Here is a 16025-nt window from a genome sequence, read left to right as displayed (position 1 = left end):
CTCTCTAGAATTTTTCCTTGCAGTGAGTGCTGTACTCCCTGTGTGTTTGCTGATGAAGTCAGCAGGGTTTCAGACTCTACTTGCCTGGTCATACACAAGTACTTATTTTACCATCTCTAAATGGAGCACATTAGCTCCAGGCCATGGAGAGCAAATTAGGGGAACAGGGAGATACATCACAGAGAAGGAGGCTGCTCTGAAAAATGCCGTCTGCACCTCTCGCCTGCACTCTTCAGCTGTGTGGGCATAAATACAGCGTTCCGGGGCTTTTGCAGGATGAGGCCCTCTTTTCCACAGGTGAGCCTCAGGATACAGAGTGAGGATGGACACAGAACAGCCCCTGTCTGGGCTTAAAGGCGTATTTGGGTTTCTGAGACCTTTCTGTAGCTCCTGTAGATCCATGCTATTCCTGCCACTTTTTTTTTTTTTTTTAAGATTTATTTATCTATTTTAGAGAGAGAGAGCATGAGCGTGAGGAACAGAGGAAGAGAGAGAATCTCAGGCAGACTCCACACTTGAGTACAGAGCCTGACTCAGGGCTCAATCCCACCACCCTGAGATCAGGACTTGAGCTGAAACCAAGAGTCGGACACTTAGCTAACTGAGCCACCCAGGCGCCCCGTGCCACTTCTATACAGGGTAGAGAAACGAGAGCCCAGCCCCGACCCCATCTTCTGAACCTGTGGACAGGATCAACAGTACCCATTTAGGGAAAGTATTCTGGAACCAGGCAGATGTTGGACCTTTTTTCCATTCTTTTTTCTTTTTCTTCTAACTGGGGACTTCGGAGAGAATATTGGTAGCTTTCGGGTTCTTTCATGTGTCAGCATGAGCTTTTAAATGGGGTTTGCAAAGGGCAGAGTTTGGAAATTGGATGAAAGAGCATTAGGAGACTAGTTTCCTTATGGTGGGGGAACTGCTGATTTATTTGTAGCAACTTAATGTGGAGATAAGAGAGTTGAGGTGGTGGGAAGAGCCCTGGCTGTAGACCTGGGTTCTAGTACTGATTCTTTCTCTAACTCCCTATGTGATGTGTCACCTTTTCTGGGCATCATTTTTCCTCAGTCACCTAATGAGACAGGTCGGACTTCAGGTTCTCTGAGAATAGCTCAAGTGTGCACCCCTCCCCCTTTGATGCCAAAATTGTAACTCATTTAGTCAGGGTCTGGCAGGACATTTGATGCCATGTTGCGCAGGGATGCTTACTAACTGTCCCTGTAGGACAATGGCTTTCTTTGACATTGGTGATTAACTTGGTTGTTTTGACTTTGGGTCTTTTCTTGCCCACATTCATGGGACAGATGACAGGTGACCCCAGCACAGTGACTAGTGGCTTGAAGGCCAGATATGGTTCTCCTGGCTGTGAGGGTACCCTGAACATCTGAGGTTTATTCATGGGCATGATGAACAGGAACGTCTGAATGATTGCTAGATGCAGGCAAAGCAGGGCTCCCTCAGCTTCACTCAGCTGCATGCCTGCCAGTAGTCCCCACCATGACCAGGCTGCTGGTTCTTCAGAATTCCCACTTAGTGTTGCATTTGTGTGTAAGTGTCCTCTGGAGTGTGTTTGTGTTTGCTGTGTGCTGAGAGTGGGAAAGAACGGCACTCTCCTCCTTCCCTCCTAGTCCTTGTATCTTCAGCTAGATGAACTCAGATGTAGAATCTTGGGTCTTTGAAAGGACACCATCATTCATTCATTCAGTGAGAGGATATTACTGGGCCCTCCTTCCCACCAGTGCCGAAATCTCTCTGTACTAGTCATGAGTGTACAGTTATGACTTTTTAGCATCTGTTGAGATGCCCTAAGTTCGTGGCTCCTATACTGAATGCCCCCAGACCAGGGCAGGCAAACTTGCCCCTCTCAGAAACTCTTCAAAGAGAAGTCAAGTCTGCCTTTGCCTAAGAGAAAGGAGCATCCTATCTAGTTGTATTGAACTGATGTGTTCTCTGAAAATGGTTTCTGTACAGTCACTAACAGGTTCCTTGCAGAAGGAGTTTCCAGTCTTGGGTGAATGTCTTTTCAACTGGTCTCTCTGTTTCATAGGTTATCTCTTTCGTATTTTTCCTCCAGATAGCTGTTTAGAGTGTCTAATGAAGCGACTGTCTGGAGACCAATGTTTATTTCAACATGGTTGGAGTTGTTTTTGCTTCAGCTTTCAGAGCCAATAAAGCTGGTTATTAGATTCTGTAATTGCTGCTGTAATTACTCTCTTGGAACCGGCAGAGGCATAATTAAATATGGAGATTCCAAGGACTATTTTTTTCCATCTAAAAACAAACTCTTTAACTTCTGTTGGCCTGAGTTAGATTTCAACTGTTAAAGCCACTGTGTTTATGAATGACACTGAGGTTCTTTGACAGGAACGGGATTTTTTTGGATACCCCTTTGAATATTTGGTTTATGAACTCCTTGTAACCCCGTACTTGTTTTTATTTTTTTCATTTCCCCCCCAGTTTTATTGAGATATAATTGACATAACATTGTATTAGTTTTAGCTATACAGTGTAATGATTTGATGTATGTATGTATTGTGAAATGATTACCATGATAAGTTTAGTTAACATCTATCACCTCACACAGTTACAGTTTTTTTTTCTTATAATAAGAACCCAGTACTTGTTTTTTTAAACCCAACCATCTGGAATTTGGAGATGTAAAAGGCAAGACACTAAGAGCCAGCATATATTTATGTAAAACATTGGGCTCGGCCCTTTAAACTTTGGCTACATATAGAAGTAGATTCCTGTGGTCAGAAATAGGGTTGGGATGGATGATATTTTACTTTAAGTGTAACAGTATGCAGGAAGAGAGGCATTTTACTCCTTTAGTTTGCCCTAAGTTATACTTTACCACTCTGCCACACGTTTCTAAAGTATAGAGTGGTTCAAGTACTATGAATATTTAAGTTTACACATACTCTTTTTTTTAAGATTTTATTTATTCCAAGAGAGTGAGTGCACAAGCAGGAGGAGGGGCAGAGGCAGAGGGAGAGAGAGAATCCCAAGCAGGCTCCACGCTCAGTGCAGAGCCTGACACAGGACTCAATCCCACAACCCTGAGATCACGACCTGAGCCAAAACCAAGAGTCAAATGCTTAACCACTGAGCCACCCAGGCGCCCCTAATTTCAATATTACATTAGGGGTGCCTGGATGGCACAGTCAGTTAAGTGCCGACTCTTGGTTTCAGCTCAGGTCCTGATCTCGGGGTCATGAGATCAAGCTCTGCTTTGGACCCCACGCTCCATGAGGAGTCTGCTTGAGACTTTCTCTCCCTTGCCCTTTGCCCCTCCCCCCCAAAATAAATAAATAAATCTTTTTTGGGAAAAAAAAAAAAAAGATCACTCATGAACCACATATGAAGGGAGAAAATGAATAGTGTACACTTTCTCTTTGGAGTTCTTAACTAGTTGAGAAATACACACAGGAGTTAGATTGGGGTAAATAAATCAGCTGTCCCTGCCAGGTACCATCCTGGAGAGTTCACTACATGGAGGGGAAGACTTTGTGAACCCTGCAGGCAGGAGGGGAAGCCCTAGAGGACCAGGCTGTTTGCTCAGGCCCTTTTCTTCCTCTCCAAGAGCACACCTTATGGTGAGGATGGAGGGAAGGGCAAGTGCTTACAAAAGTTGCTGTTTTATGGGCCAGGAGGGATGCAGGGAAAGAATCCTATCAAATGATTGTTTTAGCTAGTGTTTCAGTGAGACATTATCATTTCTCCTTTGAGTCACAGGGACACAGGAGATAAAATATGGGTGTACCACACATGAGGAACCCTGCATAAAATACATGAAAAACTTAAAATACAGATGAAATTAGAGATTCAGTTTAATATATATGAAGTACTTATTGTGTACCAGCCATTGTGCTGGATATTGGTCTGTAAACATGAATAATATAAACATTTCATTCATGGGGGGACTTGCTTCCTTCTCTAATATGTTTGGGTATTTGCTTCCAGATCATTTATTGCTTGGGGAATTTTATTTTTATTTTTTTATTTTTTTATTTTTTATTTTTATTTATTTTTTTAAAAGATTTTATTTATTTATTTGACACAGAGAGAGAGCGAGCGCAAGCAGGAACACAAGCAGGGGGAGTGGGAGAGGGAGAAGCAGGCTTCCCACGGAGCAGGGAGCCCGATGCGGGGCTCGATCCCAGTACTCTGGGATCGTGACCTGAGCCGAAGGCAGACGCTTAACTACTGAGCCACCCAGGCGCCCCTGCTTGGGGAATTTTAGAAGTAATGTGGAGATCAGAGAAATGTAAGATTGGCACACAAGGAGTCACTGCCAATTGAAAATGTAGGGAGGGCGCCTGGGTCAAGCCCCTGCTCAGTGGGGACTCCGCTTCTCCCTCTGCCCCTCCACCCCACTTATGTGCTTGTGCACATGTGCACGCTCTCTCTCAAAAATAAATCTTAAAAAAAAAAAGGATATGTTTCCTTAAAAAAAAAGTATTAGAGAAAAAAATTAAAGCAGTTCTAAATCTAATATGTTAATAGGGAAAGAATAAATTTGGTTTTAAAAATCAGAATGTAGGGGCGCCTGGGTGGCTCAGTCGTTAAGCGTCTGCCTTCGGTTCAGGTCATGATCTTAGGGTCCTGGGATCAAGCTCCTGGGATCGAGCCCTGTATCGGGCTCCCTGCTCCACGGGGAGCCTGCTTCTCCTTCTCCCACTCCCCCCCGGCTTGTGTTCCCTCTCTGGTTGTGTCTGTCAAATAAATAAATAAACTCTTTAAAAAAAAATCAGAATGTATGGGGAAACTGGTGCTAAACCATTCATGAACACCCTGCTTCTGGGTTGGGGTTTCATACAAAGCAGAGCAGCTCCCTCTCTGTGATTTATTGAAAGTCAGCCCTCTACGCAAGGGTTTGGGGGAAAAAACAAACAAACCAAGAACAAAATTTGAAGAAAAAGACAAAAATCAGAATGTAGCTGACTATAAAATCAAAGCTCCTGCTACACTCAGGACACTGAAAAGCAAGGCAGGTGTGTCATCTCCTTGTTCATTCTTGAGAACTGTTCCAGTGTCACTTGCCATCATTCTGAGCCTGTGTGGGAAGAGCAGAGACTTGAGGGTTTACACAGACCAGTGGTTGAGCCCTCCCCTCTCCACATACAGCAGTATGACTTGGATGGCACTTCACCTTTCTGATCACCAGTCTCTTTGTCAGTAATAGATCTGGGATCTCTGCCCCACGACTGGGTAAGGAAGATTAAATGAGAAAGTGGATGGGACTGCCACAGCTTGCTTACCACACAATAGGCAGTCAAGACCCCTTGTTCACTTTACTCATGAACATGGCAGACAAGTTTTTATAGGCTGGGCTATGCCATGGGTGGTGGGGATGGCTGAGGTGGACCTGGGAAAGAGGCATCTGTGGGACATTGGCCTGAGAAAACTTGAGGCTCATTTGTTGATTAGGATATGTCTGAGTTTGGGGCGCCTGGGTGCCTCAGTTGTTAAGCGTCTGCATTCGGCTCAGGTCATGATCCCGGGGTCCTGGGATCGAGCCCCGCATCGGGCTCCCTGCTCAGCGGGGAACCTGCTTCTCCCTCTGCCTGCTGCTTTGCCTGCTTGTGCTCTCTCTCTGTCAAATAAATAAAATCTTAAAAAAAAAACAAAACAATCTGAGTTCGTTTCTGTGGAAAGGCAACACAGCACCAAGGAAGGCACAAGGAAGCAATGCCAGGCCCTGAGCACTTATATACCAGGTATCTTCCCTCTGCCATGCTCGTCAGTGGCAAAGGTATCCCAGAACCCAGCCTGTGGGGACAACCCCAGTCCCTTGCAGGATCTTACAGGCCATATCAAACCACGTGGAGGCTTTGTCGTGTGGGTACGGGGAGCTGTTGAGGGTTTTTAAGCAAAGGAATGACATGGATTTGCACTCCATCTTCTGTGTTCCCACAGTCTCCTTGACACTCCTCACTGGACTGGATGACCCCTCCAGGGCAGGATCCTGCCTTTTTCATTAAGTGGAAGACATAACAGTTATAATGGCAGAGTCCATGCTCTGGGGTTCCACCCTTGGCTTAATCCCTTCTGCCATTTACCACCTGATGACCTGAATTATGTAACCTCTCTGAACCTGTTTCCTCATCTGCTAAGAAGGGTGGTCATTTCTACCTTAAAGAGTTTCTGTTTTGTGAGGTACTTACATAGCATGTATGACTTAGTATTAGCAGGTGAAGGTGTTTAGAGTCTTGGGGACCCCTCGGTATGACTGCAGGTTAGATTTCTCGAGGTTATAGGTCATTCACACAGGAATCAAGGGAGATAGGTGGAATGTCTTGTCAACTTTTAAGGAGGCATATTTTATTGTTCTTCAGATTTTTTGCAATTTCTCATTAGCCTGCTTTATCCTTTGGCTGGAAGAATTTTCCTAGTGGTTTGATTTGCTCATTTTAGAGGAAGTATGGACTGCTTACCTGCAGTCCCTTGGCAGATGGTTCTCAGGATGCGTCCTAGGCTAACAGGAAGCATGAGTAGAAGGAGCATGGGACCTATTCATGTGATATATGGAGAAACCACAGCCCTATAAGGAAGATGATTGCATGTCCCTGAGAGCCTGCTGGAGATGGCTCTGGTTGGGAGCCCAGGGACATGGTGGAGCATGTGTGTGTGGGTACATACGTGTGTTCGTATATGTGTCTTAAGACTAGTGCTGTCCAGGCCAAGGTAGGGGCCCATTCGTTCTGGCTTTGATGCCCATCTAAGATGTGTACTAAAGATACCTTAGGTGCAAAGAGGGGAGTTGAGATGGTAAGGGGAAGGCACCTTGGGTTGTGAGTAGGGAGATGTGCTTTTGGCTCCTGCTCTGCCACAGATTCACCTTGGTCAAATTGCTTGTCCTGACTGGATCTAAGAACAAGATGATCCAGGAAGCATAGATGGATGATGACATTGACTTGACCAAATGGTCAGACTCTAGATTTGTCCCTGGCAGGGAATTCTGTCTTTATTTTAGTTGTGTTGTGTTTTCTATGATAGAGAATGCTACAGTAACCATCTTTAGAAATGAGGATTTTTGCTTTTGTTGAATACATTTCCAGAAGGAAATTACTGGGTCATAGGGCAGGGACATCATTATAGCTGTTGCTATGTGTTGCCATGTTGCTTTTCAGAATCAATGTATCAACTTACAGTTGTCAGCTATGTGTGAGAGAGCATTTTAACCCTAACTTATCCAGTATTTAGTATCATTATTATTTATTGTTTTTATAATTTAGTTGGCATAAAATGATACTTTAAAGCTGCTTTATAATAATTAGAGGTGCTGCTTTTTGGTGTCCACTATGTTTAAGTTGTGTTAGGTGTTTATATTCTCTCACTTATTCCTCACAATGAATCTATCAGGGAAGCTAAGTAGCTCACCTAAATCTGTGAGCTGGGATTTGAACCTAAAGCAGCATGGCCTCAAAACACATTCTCTGTCTCGGTGCCTCTCCATGCTTTGATTTGTGGGGGTGTGGTTACACAGTATGAACTTCAGCTTGTGTGCTTTGCTGCACTTTGAACTATGTGAATTTTGTATAGTTTTCTTAGAAAATTGAATGTGTTCTTTGCATAGAAGAGATTATTAACCCTGTGTTATAATGGAAGCAACAACTGAGGTGCATTTATTACAATTAGGGCGAAGACTCAAGTGAACTCTAGGATATTCTGGTGTCAGGCTCTCTGAAACTGTTTTCTCCCCCATGCAGCGGCCCTCCAGGCCCTGAAGCGCAAGAAGAGGTATGAAAAACAGCTAGCACAGATCGACGGCACACTGTCAACCATCGAGTTTCAGCGGGAGGCCCTGGAGAACGCCAATACCAACACTGAGGTGCTCAAGAACATGGGCTATGCTGCTAAGGCCATGAAGGCTGCCCACGACAACATGTATGTGGATACCCACTGGTGGGGGGGGGGCACCTGTGTGGCAGGGCCTCAGTCCCAGGACATGGCCTTGGGCGACCCTTTGACATTCAAAACCTGAGTTTGTTTTAATTTGCGTTCTTTTTTGGAACTCCTTTTATTTATTTTATTTTTTTAAAAGATTTTATTTATTTGACAGAGAGAGACACAGCAAGAGAGAGAACACAAGCAGGGGGGAGTGGGAGAGGGAGAAACAGGCTTCCCGCGGAGCGGGGAGCCCGATGCGGGGTCTCGATCCAAGGATCCTAGGATCATGACCTGAGCCGAAGGCAGACGCCCAACAACTGAGCCACCCAGGCGCCTCTGGGAACTCCTTTTAGAATGGATTTTATACCCTATTGCCTAAAGAAACAGATCTCGGGGTGCCTGGGTGGCTCAGTTGGTTAAACGTCCAACTCTTGATCTCAGCTCAGGTCTTGATCTCAGATCACTTAAAAAAAAGAAGATTTCATGGAATGAAACAGTATTTCTGAGTAATTCAAGGTTATTGTGATGAGCAGAGTTTCTAGCTAGAAAGGTCCTACTTAGAAAGTTCTTTCACCCAGGCCTCTGATTATCAAGGTGGGGAAGCTGTGTCCCAAAGAGGGGAGGTGACTTGCTCTGGGTTATGGATGAGCTTGGATAGAACTGGGGTTAGAATCAGTGTTCATGTCTTCTTCCTGATGCTGTCAGGGTCCTGAAAGGGCTTCGGATCTCTCTGTTCTTAAATCTGCTTTTGATGGAATTTTCTGGCTCCCCTCTTGCTCTCAGTCTTTGGCTGTCATATTAACAATGTTCTTGGGATGCCTGGCTGGCTCTTTCAGTAGAGCATGTGACTCTTGATCTCGGGGTTGTGAGTTTGAGCCCTAAGTTGGGTGTAGATTACTTAAAAAAAAAAACCAAAAAAAAAACCTTTCAAAACAGTGTTTTGTTTCTGACCTCAGTGATCCTTCCCTTATGTGGCTACTTCTCATGTACAGTGGCCTAGGAAACTAGATAACCAAACTTGTTACGGTTGTAATTAAAGGCCAGGGTAACACTAAGTGCCAAATGAGGGCCTCTCCCATGAACGAATTCTGCATTTGTTGTAGTGCTTGGACTTGGCAGCATATATTTGGGGAGTGTTTTTAAAGTCCTTTTTTACTTCCTTGGGGGTACTCAGCCATGTCAGGGATTGGCAGAATGTTGCCTGTGGGCCTACCACCTATTTAGTAAATAAAGTTTTATGGATACAGAGTCGTGCCCATTAATTTACATATTGTCAATGGCTGCTTTTGTGCTACATAGCAGGGTGAAGTGTTTATGACAGTTTGTATGGCCCACAAATTCTAAGATATTTCCTATTTCGTCCTTTAGAGGAAAAGTTCGCTGATCTCTGCTCTGGAAATGTGGGGTTGCAGGAAAAGTAGCCTTTAAATAAGTGAGGTATTACCTGAGGGTAGATGTTCATTGGGCTGAGCTTCCTAAGTTAGGTCCACGTCTGCTCCATTTCTGTGTTCTCCAAGATGCCTAGCACAGGGCACATCTCAATAAACCACTGTGCATGCTTTGAAATATATGTGTGTGTATTATCCTGATTAATTGTATGTTTGTAAGATTGACAGTGCATAGAAAGTAATACTGCATGTTTGCCTTTCTTTTGGGGCCTACTGCAGGAGCCATAAGTGGATTTGAGTAGAAGGGAAGGACCTATCAACTGGCACAGCTGTATTTTGTGACTTGTGATTTTATCTCTCCCTGTACAGAGTTACAGAGTTGTCCTTGACCTGAAGAAGAGCTATTGGCCCAGGAGTTAAAGTCCTGTAGTCTCATTTGACATGTTTATTACTAGCTTACATGAGAGATCATGAATGTGGCATCTAACTTTGCTAAGCCTTATTTCTTTAGGGTGTTGGACTAGATGATGTCTAAGAACACTTCCATCCTCTTGATTCTGTGATTCTCTTTTAAAAGGGGGAGAAAGATAATAAAGACAAACAAGTAATTCCTCAAAGGGAATAATTACAGGGGATAGGGTGGGAAGCAGATTGTGTGCAGTGGGGTTTCTGTTCCTGCCTCATAGACCCTCTTTACAAAGACTGATTGTCCAATATGACATCTGTCCATTTCATTTAAAGGGACATCGATAAAGTTGATGAATTAATGCAGGACATTGCTGACCAGCAAGAACTTGCAGAGGAGATTTCAACAGCTATTTCAAAACCTGTAGGATTTGGAGAAGAGTTTGATGAGGTGAGTGGTTTCATGCAGTTCACATAAGCTTCACAACTGTCACCCAGGCTGCCCTTTGATGTGCTGTTGAAGTCTCTCCGGCATGGTGTATGTGGTTTGGAAATCACCAGTTCTCATTCCTCCAGAGTCTTGGACATAAATAGATCATGGTATTAACTCTCCCTAATTCTGGATTTTGAGAAATGGCTTTCAATTCACTCTTTGGGATAGAAGTTTAGGTTGAGTAAAGGGACCTTCATAGGGACCCCTCAGCAGGCTTCAGGTCAATAATTGGTTTCAGTGATTACCTTGCACATTTCATGGGGGACCCTGGGCTCAGAGCTGGGGCAGCTGAGATGACCGTTCCTTGTAGAAGGTTACAGGATTTTCCCTTGGGCAACTCTGATTTGAGGTAAAGGTGAAGCCAAGGAAGGAGCATTTATATCTGACCCCTGAGGGATCCATCTGAACTCGGCCACCTACCAGTTTCTGCTGTAGCAATTGGGATCTTCAGTCTCTTAGGATTTAAAAATACAACAGGCCCTGTTGAAGAGATTTCATTCTGTGTTAGATTTGAGTCTGCTGAAGGTCAGGTCCTCCCGCCTGAACCTAATTCTTTGTGCTATCTGATTCCCACTGTAGCTGAAAAAACAGCCTGTGGCTCTTAGACTTGGCTCCCAGCACCAGGGTCTTCATGTTTTCAGACTGAAATTTGATGGACTAGTCAAGTTAATTTCAATTCAGCAAATATTCCTGAACATTCACTGAGTGTACCCAGTTCTGAGATAAAGAGGAATGAAAAGATGCAGTCCCTTCTCTCAAAATGCTGACAGCTAGTGCAGGACACTGGATATAGATTCTGTAACTGCTTGATAGGGTATTATGTTCACCAGTAGAACCATGTTTAAGGTTTGAGTCAGAGTATGGACCTGGAGATCATCTCCCTTCTGACCTTCCTAGAAGGGGTGTGTGTCCTCTGGGTCATCAGGAAAGAGGGACTGCTGCAGGGGATAGGAGTCCCAGGGACATCTCTCTCACTCTTGTGTTTCCTTTACCAGGATGAGCTCATGGCAGAATTAGAAGAACTAGAACAGGAGGAACTAGACAAGAATTTGCTGGAAATCAGTGGACCCGAAACAGTCCCTCTACCAAATGTTCCCTCTATAACCTTACCATCAAAACCCAGTGAGTACTTCTTACCCAGTCATGACATACCCCTAGTGCCCTGTGGTGGGTAATCTTGAGGTTGGTTGGCCTCAGTTTGGGTCCTGAGTTTGCCTAGGATTGAGAATCACAGAAGATCTGTTGTGATGGCCACGGAGACATCATCGCCTGTCTTTTCCTAGTTTCTCTATAGAACAGGGTTTCTTAACCTCGGCACTATTGACACAGCCAGGTAATTCTTTGGGTTGGGGGAGGGGGGTTTTATGTATTACAGATGTTTACACAGCACCCCTGGGCTCTGTCATCCCCAAGTTGTGACAACCAAAAATGTCTCCAGATACTGGCAGATGTCCCCTGCAGGGTGTGGGGGGATCACCCCCAGTTGAGAACCACTCTTCCAGAATGATTTTTTCTATGTCACCAAACAAAAGAAAGTTCTAGGCACTGGGAGAAGGTGTGAGAGTTTAATTCCAGGACAGCTGTTGGTTGCTGTCTAATATCCTCTGCTGTGCACATCTGCAAAAACTTGGGGCCTCAGAGGCAGCCACTGTGGGAAGGAAATATCTTTGGCTTTTAGAGACATGGTTCTATAAAACCTTCATTTCTTTCTGCCTGCTCCTTCTTCCCCCTCCCTCTTCCATTATTTCACCTTGGGTGGGTAGAAGTATTCCACATCAAACTTCTAGAAAAGGTACAGAAGTTTGACTTGGCATGGAGAGAGAGCCTGGGGAGCAGTGTAACGAGGCTATAGTCCTCTTACCCTCCCATGTATCCAGAAGAAATGGCCCCTTAAGTTGAGTTGGCAGCATGGTGGTGGGTTCAGGCAAAGGGGGTCCAAACACTGTTTAAGGGGCACCTGTGGGTGTGGAGAGGTGGTTCAAGCCACTTGAGGTGGAGGGGGATTGCTGGCAAGGATTGGATCTCCTCTGGGGTTCTTCCTGATTTCCCCCTCCTTGAATGCTCTGGGATGAATTCTGACGGACTCTCAGTGTAGAATCCTTGTTTTGCCTGGCCCCAATGCTGGTGGAGGGGGGGTGCCGGGAACGTGTGCCTGTTATCTGGAGTTTTATGTTGCAGCTTTCAGGCACAGAAAAAGTCTGCTGATAGCCTGGCGATGAGGCTGGGTGCCAGGGTTGTGCTACATCATGTCTCTAAAACAGCCCTGCCCTTGCACCCAGCCAGAATGTGTTGAGAGCACTGTAACCAGCCCTCCTAAATAGCCCTTTCTCTCTTCACACAGCCAAGAAGAAGGAAGAGGAAGAGGATGATATGAAGGAATTGGAGAATTGGGCTGGATCCATGTAACTGGTCCAGTGCGGGCTGGGCCCAGACAGACTCTGGTGGCCTGTGCAGCGGGCAGGCGTGTGCGCGTGCGGGGCAGGCAGGACATGGTGCAGGCAGGTTCCATCGCTCCTGAGTCTCCCTCCAAAGCCTTAGGGCCGCATCACTGCTCACTCTCTGCATAGCATGGTCTGCACCCAGCGGGACAGGGAGGGGGGAGGGGGGCTGGCGGGTGGGGTGGGAGGTGCCTGCTGTTTATAATGTTGAATTTCTGTAAAATAAACTGTATTTGCAAATCCAACATTGAGCTTCTGGACTACGCTAACTCCACTGCTGAACCTCAATGGAAAGGGTCGACCGTTTGCAGTTGAAATGATCTGAAAATGTAGCCTCTGTCCTTTTAAGTCAGTTGACTTGTCACACCTTTCTTTGTAAGACTTGTATGGTACTGGCAGAAAAGTTTTTTAAAAGCCATAGGCTTTTCCTTGTCCTTAGCTGTAATAATGCATCTGACTTTGGTTTCCTTGAGAACTGTATTTCCGTCCATCTCCTGTGTACTGGCCCCTGTGTTTACCACTCTGCCTACCCCTCACTCCTGTTCCCCTGGTCTTTTGGAGTTTGTGACACTGATTTGAAATGGATGGTGTTCTCTTGAGAGCAAGTGAGATTGTAGAGTTAAACCCCAGCTATACATTTTTCTAACATAGCTCTAAGGTCCTTGTTGCTGTTTGTGATAACTGATAGATAACTCATTGGAAACATGTGCATACATTTATATTCAGATGAAATTATGGTTTGCACTGTCTATTAAATATCTCAATTAATTTTCATACTTTGCTGTTGTGTTCAATCTGTCATTTGCTTCGGGAGCTGACCCTTCCGAGGCTAGCGTGGTGTCCAGTGGAGTCTGTGGAAACCTACGCAAGACTTGAGCATGACCGGCATCAACAGTCTGTACCAAAGAACAGAGTGCATCTTACTAGAAATGTTTCTAAGTTCTGGAGATCACGGGTCTGTGGCCTTCATCTTCCTTGGGGACCCTTGGGTACAGTTCAGGAGTGAGTGGTTCTTGTGCAGTTCCGTGGTCTTCCCTCGTTTTTCTCTGTCAGTGTCCATGGGCAGTGCCCACAGGATGGCAGAGCCTCCCCCTGTTGGAAACATGGTATTCCTACTGACTGGGCCCATCTGGTGCATTGGTTTAGTGAACCAGTCTGGTACATTGGTGCACTGAAGAAAATGGCCTTTCTCATGGAGAGAAAGTGTAGGGCAGTGACTAAGAATCTAGGACACAGTAGTCTCAGGTCTGCTGTGACTCACAATGTGACCTTGGCCCAGCCTCTTCCACTCTCTCTACTTTTCTTTAGTCTTAGCCCCCCTGGAGAATCTGATGACCACTATGGACCTTCTTTAGAAAAGTGGATCTATGAACATGTGTTCTTAATTCTGCATGCCAGTTGGCAGAATTTGAGAGGATCCCTTCTCTAATGCCTATCTCTAAACCTCTTAAGATTAAAATCACCTTGGGGCTCCTGGGTGGCTCAGTCACTTAAGCTTCTGACTCTGGATTTTGGCTCCGGTCATGATCTCAGGGTTGTGAGATTGAGCCCCATGTCTAGCTCCGCGCTGGGTGTGGAGCCTGCTTGGGATTCTCTCTCTCCTTCTCCCTTTGCCCCCCTCCCCCAAAAAAGATTAAAATGACCCTGAGTTCACAATTAAAACACTGCCATCGCTCACTGGGTACCTTGGGGCTAGTTGCCCACTTTCCCTGGATCTCATTTTCCCATCTGTGAAATAAGGGGGTGGGACCAGATCATCGGAGGTCCTGTCTGTGAAGTTGCTGATGCCCTGTGCCTCACTCCTCGTTTCTCATCTTCCCTGGCTGCCACACTTAGGATTAGACTTGACCACAATGGCTTGGAAATTCATGACTTGTGTGGAGGTTGGGTCTGGCTATTCTCAGAAGTTCTTTTCTTTCCACCTCAAGAAGAATCTAGTGGCAACACTTGCTGCCAGCTTCCCACCCTCTTGGAGCAGTTGGTGTAGCCCCTGGGCATCATTTGGTGTGGGGGGTCCAGAGTGAACATTCTTAAGTCTTCTCATCAGTTGTCTCAGGGGCTTCTCACCCAATGTCTGAATGAGGGTAACTCACAGGTCCAACCATCCAGCTCTGGCAGGCCTGAAACCAGGTTCAGGGCAGTGTCTGGGGCTCCTCTGAGAAATAGCTACTTATTCCTCTTAAATGTGCCAGGCTGTGGGTTGCAGTGTTGAATAATGCTCAGTCTCTTTCCTGCTCTTAGGAGGTTCTCAGGCTGGAGAGAAAAGTTACTATGTCAGGATTCCTTGGCTACAAGCTACAGATGACTCAATTGACTAGTATAAATAGTAAAGTCATCTACTTACCCATTCAAAGCTTACTCAACAAATATTTACTGAGCACCTACTGTGTGCCAGGCATTGTTCAAGGCACTGTGAGTGCATGCAACAGACAAAGTCCCTGCCCTCGAGGTGTTTACATTCTAATAAGTCTCAGGACTAGAAATCTTGGGTTGGTAGAGGGTTGAATGGGAGTGGTGAGGGCATGGTCGGAGTCTGGGTTTGAGGCAGTGGCTCAACCATGTCCTCAAGAACTAGGATCTTTGCATCCTTCTGCTCTGCCACTCTCCATACATTAGCTTTCCCTTATTGGGCTTGGTCCCTCTTGGTCATTAGATGGCCTTTCATCACACATCCAGGATCTAGAAGCAGGAGGATCAGAATAGCCAGAGTTTCTTTCACCTCTGCCCATGTTAACAGGAGGCAAACCTTTCCCAGGAGGCCCCACACAAACTATCCCTATATCTCATGGACCACAGCTGTTGCATGGTCATTTCTTGCTGTGAAGGAGTCTGGGAAAGTGGGGACTGTACAATAAAGGGTCCAATCAGGATTCTCCCCTTGGGCTGGGGATGGACCTCCCTTCTCTGAGCCCATTACTATTTTTAAGAAGGAAGAAGAGGGGATGGTTGCTGAGTTAGGTGGCACCAAGTGTATACCACAGAGGCCGACACTGAAACAGACAGATACGAGATTAGCTCTATCCATTTATTCCAAAAAGCGGATCAGCCCATGATGTATTCCTTTCAAATCCTTCAATCTGCCTCCACCCTCTCCTCTTCTGTGGTTGGAAAACTAAGGTGTGTTGGAATTACCCAGGGAGCTTGTTAAAAGTGCGGTGTCCTGGGCCCCATCCCCTGAGCTGGGTGGGGATCCAAGAATTTGCATTTTAACAAACCCCTCGGGTGATTCTGATGTAGGGGTCCTGGCGCTACACTTTGGAACACTAAGGTGGACAGGATCAAGACCTCAGAATGTTTACATGAATCCTCCATAAGCTGGAACCTCTCCCCATGTCTCCCCCATACTGTTATGCAGAATCTCCTGTCTCCTACAACATGTGTTCTCTGCCTCCCAGCTGTTACGTGGGCTCC

At 45.6% G+C, this 16025-nt stretch overlaps 1 protein-coding gene across 1 annotated transcript in view; it reads left to right on the top strand.

The window, feature by feature from the left end:
• Positions 1-13388, top strand: part of CHMP4B (charged multivesicular body protein 4B) — a 52790-nt gene extending 39402 nt beyond the window's left edge. The window contains exons 2-5 of the mRNA XM_032419546.1: positions 7710-7887; positions 10020-10134; positions 11172-11298; positions 12518-13388. Of these exons, the coding sequence (XP_032275437.1) occupies positions 7710-7887; positions 10020-10134; positions 11172-11298; positions 12518-12582 (485 nt within the window). The 3' untranslated portion in view covers positions 12583-13388. The remainder of the gene's footprint in view (positions 1-7709; positions 7888-10019; positions 10135-11171; positions 11299-12517) is intronic.
• The last annotated feature ends 2637 nt before the right edge of the window (positions 13389-16025 follow it).

Source organism: Phoca vitulina, unplaced genomic scaffold, assembly GCF_004348235.1.
Source record: "Phoca vitulina isolate PV1807 unplaced genomic scaffold, GSC_HSeal_1.0 scaffold22, whole genome shotgun sequence".
NCBI lineage: Eukaryota > Metazoa > Chordata > Mammalia > Carnivora > Phocidae > Phoca > Phoca vitulina.
Note: the sequence above shows the minus strand (reverse complement) of the source record. Positions and strands in the feature narration are given on the sequence as shown.